The sequence below is a fragment of the Grus americana genome, chromosome 4 (assembly GCF_028858705.1).
Source record: "Grus americana isolate bGruAme1 chromosome 4, bGruAme1.mat, whole genome shotgun sequence".
NCBI classification, from domain to species: domain Eukaryota; kingdom Metazoa; phylum Chordata; class Aves; order Gruiformes; family Gruidae; genus Grus; species Grus americana.
The window spans coordinates 4,330,790-4,346,340 of NC_072855.1; the positions used below are offsets into that span (position 1 = coordinate 4,330,790).

The 15,551-nt window shown below is 38.9% G+C and overlaps 1 protein-coding gene across 1 annotated transcript in view; it reads left to right on the plus strand.

Annotated features, from left to right (window-relative positions):
- CTNNA2 (catenin alpha 2) overlaps positions 1 to 15,551 on the plus strand; it is a 539,666-nt gene that overhangs the window by 158,183 nt on the left and 365,932 nt on the right. The window contains exons 4-6 of the mRNA XM_054824266.1: positions 6,120 to 6,286; positions 10,752 to 10,871; positions 12,984 to 13,250. Coding sequence (XP_054680241.1) covers positions 6,120 to 6,286; positions 10,752 to 10,871; positions 12,984 to 13,250 — 554 coding nt within the window. The remainder of the gene's footprint in view (positions 1 to 6,119; positions 6,287 to 10,751; positions 10,872 to 12,983; positions 13,251 to 15,551) is intronic.

The following is a 15,551-nucleotide window of genomic DNA, read 5'->3' on the forward strand; positions in this document are numbered from 1 at the left end:
TCGGTATGGAATGAGAGTGTCTCTAATGAAAAAAATCTGTCAGATTCTGGAGTTCATTTTGGAATGAGTTTCCTACTTCCAGTAGGATTAATTTGGGTTAAATGTCTGAGCTGTTTCTAAGATGGAAGCTTGATAAATTTGTGAGTGTAGTTATTATCATATTAAGATTATTATTAATTATATTATGACATGACTGTCTGGAGTGGCAAGGAAGCAGACCTGATGACTCAAGATGTCTGTGTTTCTTGTGTTGACCTAATTTTCACTGAAACTAATTTAATATAGATTACAGAATAACTTGAAATGAATTTGAAAAGAAATGGATAACTGAAGTTGGCTTGGCTTTTTCCAGATAAAAAGGTTTCTCTGAAAAATAATATGACTAACTGTAGCTCCAACATTACCTTTGGCCTAAGAGTAGTTTGATACCATTGCCGTACAAGGATAAAAATATGTTAATTGGCAATGAGACAGAAAATCATTCCTCCCCAATAACAGTTGGCTTTCTAGATTCTTAGATTTTAAATTGTGAACTACTGGTTTTTATAAGGTTTAAAGAACCTGCTGTGAACATTTATATTAATACTTTTTTATTTGCTTATTTGTTTATGCCTATTTAATACTTTCTACTTAATTATTTTGGAGATTTATTTCACGTAGCTTTAGCTTTGTAAAGTTAGATAATTAATCCAATTAATCCAAAACTGTTGTTTTGACCCTCCATGTCTTTTCCCTCTGTCCACCAGTGTTGATTTTAAAATACATTTGGTGGTTGTATCTGCTTGGATACTCAAGCCTAAGAAGATAATTTTCCTGCTTGCTCTCCTGGTGCCACTAGCCAATTACCGAATATTATTTCCTTCTTTCATAGTTCAATGTTAATATTTATCTAAAGCTAAAGACTCATAATTTGGCAGAAAACAGTAAAATGACTTCAGTACCAAAATGGAAGCTAAACAATTCTTAGGCATCTGATTCCAAAATCTAAGCTTGCTTTGGCTGCCATTTCACCTTGGATATACCTAAAGTTCAAGTATTTTCACACACGAAACGTTTGTTGCTGGATGCTCAGAATCACTTCCAACTCGTCTGAATCCAGCTTGGAGCTTAAATAACGAAATGCCTTGCCGGGCTTTTCATACAGTTCCATGTATCTCCTTGGGTTCCATCAGCTAGGTACGCTCTAATGTGCATATTGGATCAAACTTTCTACATAAAGCTGTAATAGTTTCATTTAATAAATAACGAAAGATTATGATGCCTTCCCAACTGTTACACTGGTTAGATGAATCCAGTCATCCACGTTTTGGATCAAAGTCCCCAGTTAGGAAATTCTAATGTAACCCTTGCCTACATGCTAGACTCTAAGCTATTCTGTGATCGCTTTCAGCCTCTCCTTTTACATGGAATATTTTGAGTCACTGACGCAAAAATAATAAAAAAAAAAAGATTATTTGTGGAAATTTCATTCCCAATTTTTAGCACACTCGCAGCCAAGAGTTGTTGGTATTTTTTTCCAAGAACTGATTTAAAGTATGTGTCAGAAAAATCTTTGTGGCCTCAGAGTTCTTTGCTCCTAGTTTCAGTGATTTTTGGCACACAGGTGAAATGCATGGGAGTGTAGGGACCAAACCGTGGTCCTCCTCCACAGAAACCTTCTTGTTTCTCTGCAGAGAGCAGGTACCTAGAACTTCGACTCTGTGATGCTGAGCATTTAAGCATGTTTAGAATTTTGTTTTGTTTTCTCTTTATCTGACAGTGATTGTTTGTTCCTTTTGTTTTAAGAATTCCTTTGAGAGTTTTGGCAACCTTATGGAAATCTAAGAAAAGTACGCCGCCTTAGAAATGAGCCATTTGAATTTTCCTACTGAAATTGTATATTATCAAGTTTATTGTCTGAGACATACTACACACAAATTATAATAAGAACACGTGGTCCTAATGGTCATATAATAAGGAAAAGAGTTCTGATGGGAATTATTCACTGTGACAGTCTTAAGTCATTCCTCCGCTGTTTGCATCGTCTTATGGGAAGTTGTCATCTGGGATTTTTTTTTTTTTTAATGCTGTTATAATGGTCTTAAAAGCAGTGTAAATATGGTTTGATTTCACGTTAGAAGCAATTTCTTTCTGAGCTTTACACTGGAGACAAGCAGGATTTTTTTTTTTAATTTTCTTTTAATAATAGCAAAGTTTGGGTTAATGTAAAATCTCATTTGAAATGGTATTTGCTCTTCCTTCAGCTTGATTTCCTGGGGAAATGAGGCTTGCATAATTATTGATCTGTTGGTAACTCCTAATGTATTTAAACTGTTGTCCAGTTTCAACCCATGCAAGAGAATGTAAACACAATAAAAAATAAAAAAAAAAAAATCAGCAACAAAATAAAACCTCCTACTTGTGTTCACACCAAGAGCAAGGCAGGTACAATTCAATATCATCTTTGCCGCTGGCCGGCTGGTCGGGCAATGCATGCGTAGTCCTGGCAGAGCACACGCTGTGTCTCTCTCATTGAAAGTGTCATGGAGAAAATACGATGGAATGGCTTTTCAGGCAGTACAGTAGCAAGATAGGTGAAAATTAACATAAACCTATTAATTCAGCTGCGCAGGCACAAACTTTTATTGTGCGAATGAATAAAATTGTGATTTGAAAAGAAGGTCATAACAACCAAACTTAAATATAGAAACTGCTGAAATTTTGTGATGCATTTAGATAATGCTGAATTTTTTAAAAAAGGAACTTGCGTACAGAGCTTGCTTTCAGCAAAGGATAAAGTATAAAGAAAGCTAAGTCAGTAGATCGTCTTAAAACTCAGTTTTTGCTTGGCATAGCCACAGTATAATTCCATATATCGATGGGATTGCACTCTGCAGCAGGGCGGGTTTATTTTAAATACTTTTATCAAGTCTACACAGCAGAACGCAATACATTTTGGAGATACCCAAGCTCGTCCGAAGTTGGGAAAGCTGCCTAACAGCAGGGCGGCCCTACGCGGCGACACTCGCTTGGGTCTTGAGTCATCAGCACGGCGCAGTCAAACCTAATTAGAACTGCGCGGGACTCGTCAGCCGGCACGCGGCACTGCGCAGACACGGCTAAGCTGCTTCTGACCGCAGAGACAGCGAGCGCCTGGGATTTGGGTTTAGAGGTTTCTGTAGTGGGTTGTTTTCCGTAGCCTCTTCAAGGCCTTTAAAATCCGCAAGTGTTTTTCTCGTAGATCAGATTTATAGTATCATCTCTGAATTTCTATTTTTTTAATGCATAATTTTTCTCTCGTTTCTTGAATTATGAAGGAAGATGATGCATTTTCACCTCACTATTTTTCAGCTGACACTGTTAAGAAGTAAGGTGGTGCAATCACCCCTTTCCTACAAGGATGAAGGTGCTAGCAAGCGATGCTTGTTTTCCCTGTTGCCTAAAATAACATTTTTTTAGTTCATAACAATTTTTAAGATTGCGGTTTACTCAAAAACATTCTAATAACCTTTTTGAACCTGTGAATTTTTCTGGGGGCCTCAGCATTTTATATAAAATTTATTTCACGTGTTCTAGTCAATTCATCCTTGATGTTCACATCACATCTAGGAATCAGCTGGATTTCAGTTCTGCTGTTACAGTAATACTTGAAGTACAGTTATTAGTATAAATTAGTAGATTTTAATTTTAATGATAGGTCCAGGTTCCTGTTCCTATATCTAGAACCATATTATTTTGCAAGTAACTTGTGAAATATAAATGCATCATTCTGTTTTCCAGATGATTAGTGAAAACATTATATTTTAGGTGTTTGGAATTGCATTGGAAAATTATGGGCTGATATATGTTCTACACTTCTGCATGGTCTATGTGATGTATTGTTGCTTTTCTGGTAGTTTCAAAAAAAGAAGCGTCCGATGGCAGAAGTCCCTTCACTGTCTTCTGTGAGTCATATATGAAAGGAAAAGATACGTGCCATTCTTTTTCAATTACCACTGCATTAAACTATTAGTTTATTTGACTTCCAGCGCTGTGCTGTTTATTTTTCGTTCACTAAGTGTTTCTTACATATCAGAATTTACCTGATCTCCCCGTGATGTTAACCACATTCGTGTGTAATTTAATGTAACGTTTACCTTCTTGGTTGAGCTTCGTGTTCTGTGTTGGCTTAAATTATATTATCAAATCTTTGGAAGATGGTTATGATATTAAAAAAAAATCATTCATGCCCAGTTATGCAACTTAGTCCTTGCTGTAAATTAAGGGGAGAAAAAAATTCCCACTTTGATTTCAAGGCCTTTGCCACTGGTATCTTGCCTGCTTCTCTGCATGCCTTGCGCTCACCCTCCGTTCCAATCGGGTATTTCCTTCAGCTTCTCCCTCTCCTCCTTTTGCCACCGTACTCCAACCTAGTCCTGGCCTTACTCCTTTAAAAGCACCATTTCCTTTAGTAGCTGAAAGCTATTAGATCTCAGCTTTACAGAAAGACCTCAAGCCCTTTCTGTGCTGCGAGCATTAAATACTGCTTAGTACTTCCATCTGCTAAAAAGTAGTAGTAGTAAAGTTCATCCTTAAGAGTCTTGATTTAGTTACCAGGTACCACGGCGAATAAGATGTTTGTTGCTGGAATTAAACAGGAATAATGTTTCCAGGCACCAGCATGTTTCATTTGTTGTACAAGAGAGTGTTTTGCTTTGTCCACAGAGGCAGCAATAGGGATACGGGGGCAGTTTGGGGTGGCGAGTAGTTAAGAGTGAGTAGAGAAGACTGCGCAGTAAATCGTAGCAGCGATGGTCACAAAGGGAATCATGAGGTTCAACACGGCTCAGTGCCGATCCTGCACTTGGGTCACACCAACCCCAGGCAACGCTACAGGCTTGGGGCAGAGTGGCTGGAAAGCTTCTCGGGGGAAAAGGACCTGGGGGTGTTGGTCGACAGCCGGCTCAATATGACCCAGCAGTGTGCCCAGGTGGCCAAGAAGGCCAACAGCATCCTGGCTTGTATCAGAAATGGTGTGGCCAGCAGGACCAGGGCAGTGATCGTCCCCCTGTACTCGGCACTGGTGAGGCCGCACCTCGAGTGCTGGGTTCAGTTTAGGGCCCCTCACTACAAGAAGGACATTGAGGTGCTGGAGCGTGTCCAGAGAAGGGCAACGGAGTGGTGAAGGGTCTGGAGCACAAGTCTGATGAGGAGTGGCTGAGGGACCTGGGGTTGTTTAGCCTGGGGAACAGGAGGCTGAGGGGAGACCTGATTGCTCTCTACAGCTACCTGAAAGGAGGGTGTAGCCAGGTGGGGGTTGGTCTCTTCTCCCAAGTAACAAGTGATAGCACAAGAGGAAATGGTCTCCAGTTGTGCCAGGGAAGGTTTAGATTGGATATTAGGAGAAATTTCTTGACTGAAAGGGTTGTCAATCCCTGGAACAGGCTGCCCAGGGAAGTGGTGGAGCCACCATCCCTGGAGGTATTTAAAAGATGTGTGGATGTGGTGCTTAGGGACGTGGGTTAGTGGTGGCCTTGGCAGTGTGAGGTTAACAGTTGGACTTGGTGATCTTAAAGGTCTTTTCCAACCTGAATGACTGTATGATTTTCTATGGTTGGGGGGAAATCTTTAAGAGGAGTGATAGCTCTTCTAGGTGTAGGAGAGCAGAGTAAGTATCTGAGCAAGAAGGCAAGGACTAGGGAGCGGGAGTGAAGGAGAATGATGTAGTTGGAAGGCAGAATTGTAGAGAGATGCAAATGGGATGATACTGTTGGGGTGCTCTGTCCCGTCCTCCCTACCATCGCAGGTGAGTTCTGTATCTCTGTAACACACACTCCTGTTTTTCTTATGTTGTACTGGTTGTGCTCAGCAGTCTGTCTTGGTGTTTTGGTTTCCTTTTTAGTTGTTACAGGTGACTGCTCTAGAAGAACAGTTTGGGAACAAAGAAAAAAAGTCAGGGAGTATCAAGGCAGGTGCTGCACGTGTTTTAAAATAATATTTGTCCTGAGCAATTCAATATTCAGTAACTAAGCCATTATTTTTTTCCTAACAGCAGTTAGCTAGCTTAGTGAGTGGTTTATACTTCCTGGAAAAAAGTACAAGTGTAAAACTTGTCTTTAATTACCTTTTTTTTTTTTTTTTTCTTTTTTTTTCAATTCTAGGAGAAACCATGAGAATTGCCTCTTCGGAGTTTGCTGACGACCCGTGCTCCTCAGTGAAGCGGGGCACCATGGTGCGGGCTGCTCGTGCCTTGCTTTCTGCTGTCACTCGCTTACTCATCCTGGCTGATATGGCTGATGTCATGAGGCTTCTATCACATCTGAAAATTGTATGCATTTTTAGCATTATGTATTGGGTTTGCATGTTTTATGTGTAGAAAAATAGGGAACAAATCCATAATGGATGTCACTGTTCACATTTCTTACTCTGTTTTACTGTTGGGCTTTTTTCTTAAAATGCTGAACAAGATGTAGGAGATAACACATTTATACGTTAATCTTACTCATTTTCTTATTTTGCAGAAATTAATTTTTAAAGACTTAAACTAAAAATTGTCAGATATCTTCAATGACTGGATTAGTACTGCTGTTAAGCAGGTCTTTGAACTGAACAGATGCATTTACTTAACTCACCTTGCATCTTATCCCGATGGTTTACTAACTTGGTACTTAGAATCATAAAATCATGGAATGGTTTGAGTTGGAAGGGACCTCTAAAGACCATCTAGTCCAACCCCCTGCAGTGAGCAGGGACATCTTCAACTAGATCAGGTTGCTCAGAGCCCCGTCCAACCTGGCCTTGAATGTTTCCAGGGATGGGGCATCCACTACCTCCCTGGGCAACCTGTGCCAGTGTCTCACCACCCTCAGTGTGAAGAATTTCTTCCTACTATCTAATCTAAATCTACTCTCTTTTAGTTTAAGCCCATTCCCCTTGGCCTGTCACTCCCTGCCCTTGTCACCAGCCCCTCTCCAGCTTTCCTGGAGCCCCTGTAGGGACTGGAAGGGGCTCTAAGGTCTCCCCGGAGCCTTCTCTTCTCCAGGCTGAACACCCCCAACTCTCTCAGCCTGTCTCCATAGCAGAGGTGCTCCAGCCCTCTGATCATCTTTGTGGCCTCCTCTGGACTCGCTCCAACAGCTCCATGTCCTTCTTGTGCTGGGGACCCCAGAGCTGGACGCAGAACTCCAGGTGGGGTCTCACAAGAGCGGAGTAGAGGGGCAGAATCCCCTCCCTCGACCTGCTGGTCGCACTGCTTTTCCTTGTAAAGTATTGCTATCTTGTGGCAGAGTTTAGGTACTACAGTTCTACTTCTTTTTTTCTGCTCGACTTCTGGATGTATTAAAAGATTGAATCTTTAATTTGGAGTGAGACAATAGTGCAAGTGTCTAATCAGTCATCAGAGAGGGAAAATGTAATAAAGAGGATGTAGAAACTGCCAGACAGTTTGGTATGGATTTGTTTTCACTTTCGGCTGCCACCATTCATGGTTTTATGCAGTAATATTAAAAGGCTTTGCAGTTGAAACTGGGAAATGTAATTAATTTTTTTGCTGGCTATTAGACTATTTCATGTTTATTGCATAAAGAAATAAACAAAAACTTCTGGAAGAAAAAAGAAAATTCTACACGAACTTATATACAGAATACTTAAAGCCTCCAGAGTGCACGTGTGATTTTAGCAGAGGAGATTGAGAGTTACTTCTTTTTAATAACTGTCCAGAAAGTATTTTCTTTTTTTTTAATTCCTCTTTTTAACAGTGTTACTGTACAACAATATTATATTCTAGAAAAACAATTAGAACCCTTCAACGTGCAAACTGTGCAGAAAAGCTAAATAGTTTGAAAACAGTTTTCCTAATGAAAAAGGCAGATTTTTCTGCACAGATTCTAGTGAGCTCTGCTCTAACGAACAGAACGCTGTTCTTGCAGTTGTCAGCATGTGACTGTGATTACGTGCAGTGTAAGCATCGTCTCTCCCTAATCTGCTTGTAATTTTTCCCCGCTATAGTACTCCATGCAACTGCAATTCAAATAATCCCTTGCTAGTTATACTAACACTTTGATATTATAAACAACAGATTTTTCTAAACGTTAGGATTAAAATCCCGATTCAAGCTCTTTCACAGGCGATGAGAAATATCGTTCTCACATGTGAAATTTCTTCCTTCTGTCACAGCAGTGCACTGTGTTATTTAAAACACAAATGTCCAATACCCTTTTGTAAGTGGGTGTATTTACTCACACGGTTTGCATCCTTGGTTTGCAAGGGCAGTGTATGGCAATGTGGTTTGTCAGATGTTAGTATGAATCCTGTTGCCAAGCCAGATATCTCCGGTTATTTTTAGCAAAATTCAACTTAAAGACCTTAATTATATATTTTTTTCACGTTAAAAAAGGTAATTTGTTTCTCAGGATTGACAGTGTAAATATTTTTATCCTACCATTTTATAATGCAAATTAGTTTTAGATGAATAAAAATTAAAATTCTAGGACAAAAAAAAGATGTTTATATTTTACAAAATTGACAAAGGAACAGCTCTGGTATTGACTCAAAGGTAACATTCAAAGACTGGTGTCAGTTCACCTTAAAATTAATAAACTAAGATCATTCTGCGTGTCAAAGTTATGACGCCTGATTTATAGTGAGACGTACTGTAATCAGTTTTCACTGAAAGCATGTCAAAGGAGTGAGTTATGCTTCACACATCGCGGGAAATAGTGCATTTTAATTAATGTTTTAGAGCGAATGTATGCAGATGCTTTCTGGAAGGACACTCGGTCATTTCTTTCGGATTATCTTTTGCCTTACTGAAATCAGTGCTAGTGCTTATTGCAGTGCCGCTTGTGTAGCACTCAGAAAATAGCGTGTACTAACGTGGTATGTGATCATGCGCATACAGAATTACGAGTCTATTGTAATTAATTACATGCTAGTTAATCGGAGGAGCACATCTGTAGAGTTGAGTGAAGTCCTGGGTTTTTCTGAGGATAGAGAACTTGCTCCAGCATGGATTTGTACAAGAAATTGTAATAAAAAAGGGGTTTGTGCCCGTGTCCTTTCTAATACTTCTCAGAACCAGGTTCTTCATTTTGGAATTTCGTGGGCTTGAGCCCAGACGGACACAATTACAGTACGATCAACGTCTTTCGAAATCTGATTATTAGAGTGGATTCTAAGAAATTCTCTAGCAATTTTATTTAATAGGGAGCTGGCAGGACTTACAAACCCGTGTATCAGTTTGTCATGCCTGCGCTTGGCATTGCAAATGTATTAAAGATGAAAGTTTCGTGTAGTTTAATATAAATGCTTCTTGATATGCAAGGAAGATTTTCTTATTTTGCAAGGAATCCTGCAAGAAGAAATTCGTTAATACAATGATGCTTTTGTAATTTGTGTTAATGGTTAAGGCAGTTAAGATAGTTCAAGCTTTAAAAACTGTTGTTCTTTTTAAAAAAAGAGTAGAAGAAGAGGTAATTGGAATCTGAATAAGGTGTAGCTTGCAACTCTCAGACTTAGTATAAAATTTCCAACATAAGTTATGGCTTTACGTGCTTGAATTATATATTTTCCAACAGAAAAGTATGGGTTTGCTACTCTACTGCCCTGTGATTTGTAAATCCACGGTAAGCAGGTAAAAGTTCCAAATAAAAATAGCCTCTCCTGTTGGTAGGAAAACACAGTTATAACAACACAAATGATAAAAAGGCTGGTTCTGCACGTAATTGTGCATTTCTAAATTCATTAGGCGCCAGCTAGTGCTGAATTTACGGATTCCCAGAGGCGTTTGGAGAGTAAGCTGCAAACCTCTGTTCTCGCACAGGAGCCACGTCCCTTTCGGAATTACCTGTTTCTCTTCGAGGGGAAGAATTGTCTGTTGTTGAAAGCTTATACACATTGCCGTGACTTGAAGCAATAGGTTTTAGAAAGCAAGATGAATAGAAGCTTTTCAGTTCTCACTCTTTTTGCTTGGAATCGCATTTTTACCTTGTGAAGGAGAGAAATACAACTTTGAATTTTCATCTAGTCACAGGATAAATCTCCTTTACTTATTGCATGAAAAGAGCATTTTATCCCTTCAGATATTTTTTCTTGCAGTACCTAAGGTAAAGTTTCACAATAGATTTGGTAGATTAACTTGTTGGTATAACTGGGCTTTTCTATCTTTGCCTGTTAGCTACAGGACAACTGCGTAACGGCAGGTATGTTTCCTTTGGTAGCTTCTTTTTGCGATTTTGAAGTAACTGAAAAAAGAAAGCTGAGGAAAAAGAAATAATAAATATATTCTGGGTTGAATCTATTGTTGTTTCATTTATTTCATAAAGATACAATGTTTTGAATATATCAGGGTAAATTTAAATCTTAGTGGTAAGTTTGAGTTTCCTTTTTAAACGTTATTTCTTGTCCAGAATTAATAACTTCCCTTTGTTTTCCCATAAAGCCTGTGCCATGCGTCGAGAACATATTCATCTATTTTGTTTTAAAACCTGCAGATATTAAACATTTCATCTGATAAGCGTGAGTGGGGAAATTAATATAGTTATGCCCGTTACATTAGTTTTACGCGATACCGAAGTACAATGCACGGCAAGTAATGCAGAATGACAATCAGACAGCTTCCCTATTAAGAAACCTAATTAAAGTTAGGGGGACTATCATAAAGCCACTCTACAGTGGTGGACGTAAAAGCTAAATTGGATCCATATAATGGAGAGTATTGGCTAGAACAGTGATAGACTTTGTCAAAGAACGCACCCGGATTAAAATGCTAACACAGTTGATGTATTATGTTTTAGGTAGAGGAAGCACTAGAAGCAGTGAAAAACGCAACAAATGAGCAAGATTTAGCGAATCGCTTTAAAGAATTTGGAAAAGAGATGGTAAAACTGAACTACGTAGCTGCTAGACGACAACAGGTGAGTACGTTTTAAAGCAGCGGGTGAGAAAGTCTTGGTTCTGAAGAACTTGTATTTTATGTCCAAGTCTGGTGTCAAATGTACAATAAGTAATTGCTGTGTCGTGGCCTATAACTTAATCGCATTGAGGTTCTTTTGAATGTGATTAAGTTTTTAAAAAAACGTAATTTCTTTAAGAATGTTTTCCAAGTGGCTTCACTTAGTAACAGAATGAAGGGTGAAAAGGCAAGTGATTCAGGAGGTTAAGGATAGTTTTCATTTGATGATTATTCCCATTCAATTCTAACCTATGCTGATTTGAGGTCACTCTGACAGCTGGTAAAACACGAGTTCTTTGGAAGTCTAGTATAATTCAAATTCAGGAAGAACAGAAATTACTTTGTGTTTAAAAGCCAGCATTATTAATTTTCAGATACTTTAAAAAAAAACCCAAACCAAAACAAACAAAAAACAAGTACTCAATTCATTCATTATTAAGGTAGATGGAAAAAAGACCAGAAAGTCACGATAACATTTATCCAATGCCTGCAATTTGTACAACTTTGCAATAAAGATAACTTTCTCCTGCACACTGTTCTTTTTAAGAGTCCAGACAATGCTGTCACTGTGGAGTTGTATCAGGTCTCTCCAACTTCGATTGTATCTGAATACCACCAATCATTCAGGGATGTGTCATCTACGTATCGCACAGCACCCCTGATTTAGAAAGCTGGCTTTCCATATTCATCCGTCCATTTACTTTATTTTCTGCATTATAGTCATGACAATTTACTTCTGTATCACTATTGTATTTTTTTTTTATTAAATATAACATGTTCAGAGTTATACTGAAATTAAATAAGTTAAAAATGTAAAATCTAGGCACTAGTTCAGACACTTCCCTTGTGGAAGCATGGCTACAAAGAGGGGAAGAAGAGAAAAATGTGAAAGCTGATAAAGCTATATGTCTCTTAAAGTTTTACTGGATGTATGACAAGGTAACAGAAAATATTAGTTATAGGCTTTTTAAAATTTTCTAGGCGTATTTTTATGATGCCATAAGGTTTTCCATATAACTGTGGAAAATCTGACAGCATTAGAACTTACTACTTAGATGTTTGTACATTTTCCTTTCATCTCTTCTGGTTTTTAGCCTGATAAAGTTTTTAGGAACTTAGTTCTCTCTGAAAGCTGTTATCTGTCAGTCACGTGTGGTTGAAATCAGTCAATGGGTAGACCCTTTAAATCCAGAATATCTAGGATTTTTTAAATTTTCGCTGTATATTCTATGTGTGAACACAAGTAAACTATTCAGCTCTCCAGACCATTTTGTTCATAGTTTTAAAACAGGAGAAATAATGTTTCGTTATTCCTTATGAATATTGTTAGGACTGCCTTACCTAATGTTTGCAAGGCTTTCATGGACAGTGTGATATATCCCATGGACAGTGGGATATATCCTATAATTAAAGAAATTAATGGATTAAATAGCAATAATACAGTGTCATCTTGTTCTGGTAACATATTGTACAGTATGTGATGCTCGTTGTCAGGGGAAACAAAAGTATATATGTTATTAAAACAAACACTAAATGGTATGAGGAATAAAACAAAATATGAAGGAAAGGCTAAAAATAATTAGAGGCATATTTATTAGGTCTTTAAGAACTAGAAACATATTCTTCAATGTAATATTTTTATTTGGATGTTTTTTAAAGGTCTACCTTATGATGATTTTATAAAGGATATAGGCATAGTGCTTTCAAAAATATGGCACTTGCTGCAACAGGATTGTTGCGCTCGCGTTGCCTCCATGGAATCAGCAGACTGAGTGCAGTCAGTCAGGAAGAGTAATTTTGAATCTTTCATATAAATTTTCTGCAGGTCTTTGAATGAGGGAAGCATATAGACTCTTTGATAAGAAGATACGGTGAGCAGGATGTAGCTACGCAGAAGGAATGGACTTTCTTGGGCAGGAGGGGGATTTCTTTCTGTCGTTTATGGTAGATTCTGTCATTGATTCCATCTCTGCAAAGTCACTGGGCAGCATTTATGCAGAGACGCTTCATCTGTATAGACGATACATTCTAAACCTTTCGTTTACAACTATCAAAATTGCATGGTTTTGTATAGGAACTGAAAGACCCTCACTGCAGGGACGAAATGGCTGCAGCTCGAGGTGCTCTGAAGAAGAATGCCACGATGTTGTATACTGCATCCCAAGCATTTCTCCGTCACCCTGACGTTGCAGCCACCAGGGCCAACAGAGACTACGTCTTCAAGCAAGTACAAGAAGCGATCGCTGGCATCTCCAATGCTGCCCAGGCCACCTCGCCCACTGATGAGAACAAGGGGCACACTGGCATAGGAGAGCTTGCTGCTGCATTAAATGAATTCGATGTAAGTATCAGAAGCGTATGGAAAATGAAGTGTTTCTCCATGAAATCTACACTGCTTTTGACTCAGTGGTTCTTAAACAGGACTCCAATTTCCCTTTTCATTCAGGTCCATCTCCTCAGACTGCAGAGGCAAAGTGCAGACATTGATCTGTGTTATTTTTAATGAGGAATAGTTGTTTGCTGCTGCCGGACTTGAATTATAAGGAGTTATTTCTGCTCATATGCAGCGGCTGTGATAGAAAGAAGTCATCTTTTGCCCTAGTGTCCTTGAAAAATCTAGCTACGTAGTTCTAAGTAATGCAAAGTCTGATTAATCTGGCTGTTTAGTTCTGTGACCAAGATCTGTGATTGGTTGAACAGTAAATCATATTTATCTGGCAAATCAGGAGAATAAAATAACGATGGTGGTGGAGCTGAGCGTCCCGGAAACATTAACATTCACCTTGCATCATGAATTATGTTAATCAAAGATATGTAAAAAGCATCTTTCAGACACAGTTCATACCAGTCACTTCACCTGCAGGCAAGGTGCTGCAGCCTCTATTCCAGAAACAGCTACAGTTTTGCTTAAACAGCTCTCCTAACAGCTAATTGTTTCACTGTTAATGTCATTGCCAGCCTTATGATTTTTCCCTATCTTACAGTTGAGGAGTGTTCTTTAGAAAGTGAAAAAAAAAAATAATTACAGACAATATCTGAAAATATGTTTTTTCTCTTTCATTCTGACTTTAGGTAAGTGTTTGTTAAAATTATAATTACGAGAACGGTGTCCTTTTCACTTCGATTAATACGTACCATTGCAAGACAGGCTTCTGTCACACACAGTTGGGAGGTACCTCAGTCCTGCTGTATTCAGGGTCGAAAATGGAGGTGTAGTACAGGTGGTTCATCTCATGTCGTGTTGGACTGGGCTTCTCTTCTGCATCGGGGGCTTGCTCTCATTGGGTCTGCTTTGGAGACGGCAGTAGAACAGGTAAATATTACAGGATCAAGGGAAGATCCAGGACTGAATGAGATACTGGAAGAAGGCAGAGAATGAGTACACAAATAATAGCAAAAGGGAAGTGGGATCAGAGGTGGAAACATGACAGCAGAAACTGTGTGGATAGGCGTAGGAAGAGACAAGCAAAGAGGGTAAAACCATTCAGATCTGCTGCAGGGTTGACTACAGTTCCATCACGAGTAAGTGAAACAGTACTGCCTTCATTGACTATACTCATCTTTTTATTATGATTTTTAATATCTATTTCTAGACCTATAGTTTTTTCCTGTAAAATTATTGTGGATCAAGATTTAAGCAATTTTGCATAGTTTTCAGGGCCTTCTCAGCTCACAGCTCCCTTCCCAGTAAGATCCCGAGAATAATATCCCTGTTCAGTCCGATTGTGCTCTGGCTTTTGTGTGGGACTTTGCATGTTCCGGACAGCAGAAGGTTTGACAGACAGTCACAGCAAACACGTGATGCTCAGTCCCAAAGCGCTGCTGCTGTCTGGAAAGGGCCCTTCTGTTCGATCTGTTCAATGCCAAGAGCGGTGGCGGGCCAGTGCAGGTAACACCAGTAACCCATGGGTCTGTGGGGACTACGTGAGACGTCCGATATTGTCCCCGGCCTCCTTGTGAGGATATTTGTTCATCGTTTTTCTCCTCAGGTAAAGTCTTTTCCACTTTACGTGATGTTGTGGGCATCCTGAGTGCCTATGTGAGACATAAAGCCGTAGTATCCTGTTCTGTTCACGAGTACGTGTGGACAAACAGCCCGTCTTGTTCGAGAGTTTTCTCTTCCTAATTTTAAGAACCCAAATGAAAACTTTTTCCTCTGACTTACTGAGGATATAAAGATTGAAACTATTGTTTTCTCTGCTTTCTAGCCGTATTTCCTGTTTTGCCTCACTACTTACCTGTCGAATGAGATTTATTCACGCCTAATTTTGCAGCAGAGACGACATTCCCTGAACTCCAGGGAAAGCTGAAATTTCTAGCTGCGGTGGTGGGATGATTGTGAATTTACCCTTATGTTTTAGAAGAAAGCAAGCAAGAAAAATTGCCAGACTAGTGAAACTATGTCATGGGTAAAAACACGGTGGAGAAAAAAGTTTAATTTTCATACTGGTAATATATTACTTCAGCAAGGGAAAGGAAGTTCATATTTTCTAGTGAAAATAATTTTAGAGTGTCAGTCATATTGACTGAGATCGATTTGTATTTGGTATGAAGTGCATACTAAACCTTGTGTTATGTGACAAGATAATTCTTCTATATTAAAAATAAGTTTATTTTTCCATAATGTTTACTACTTCGCAGG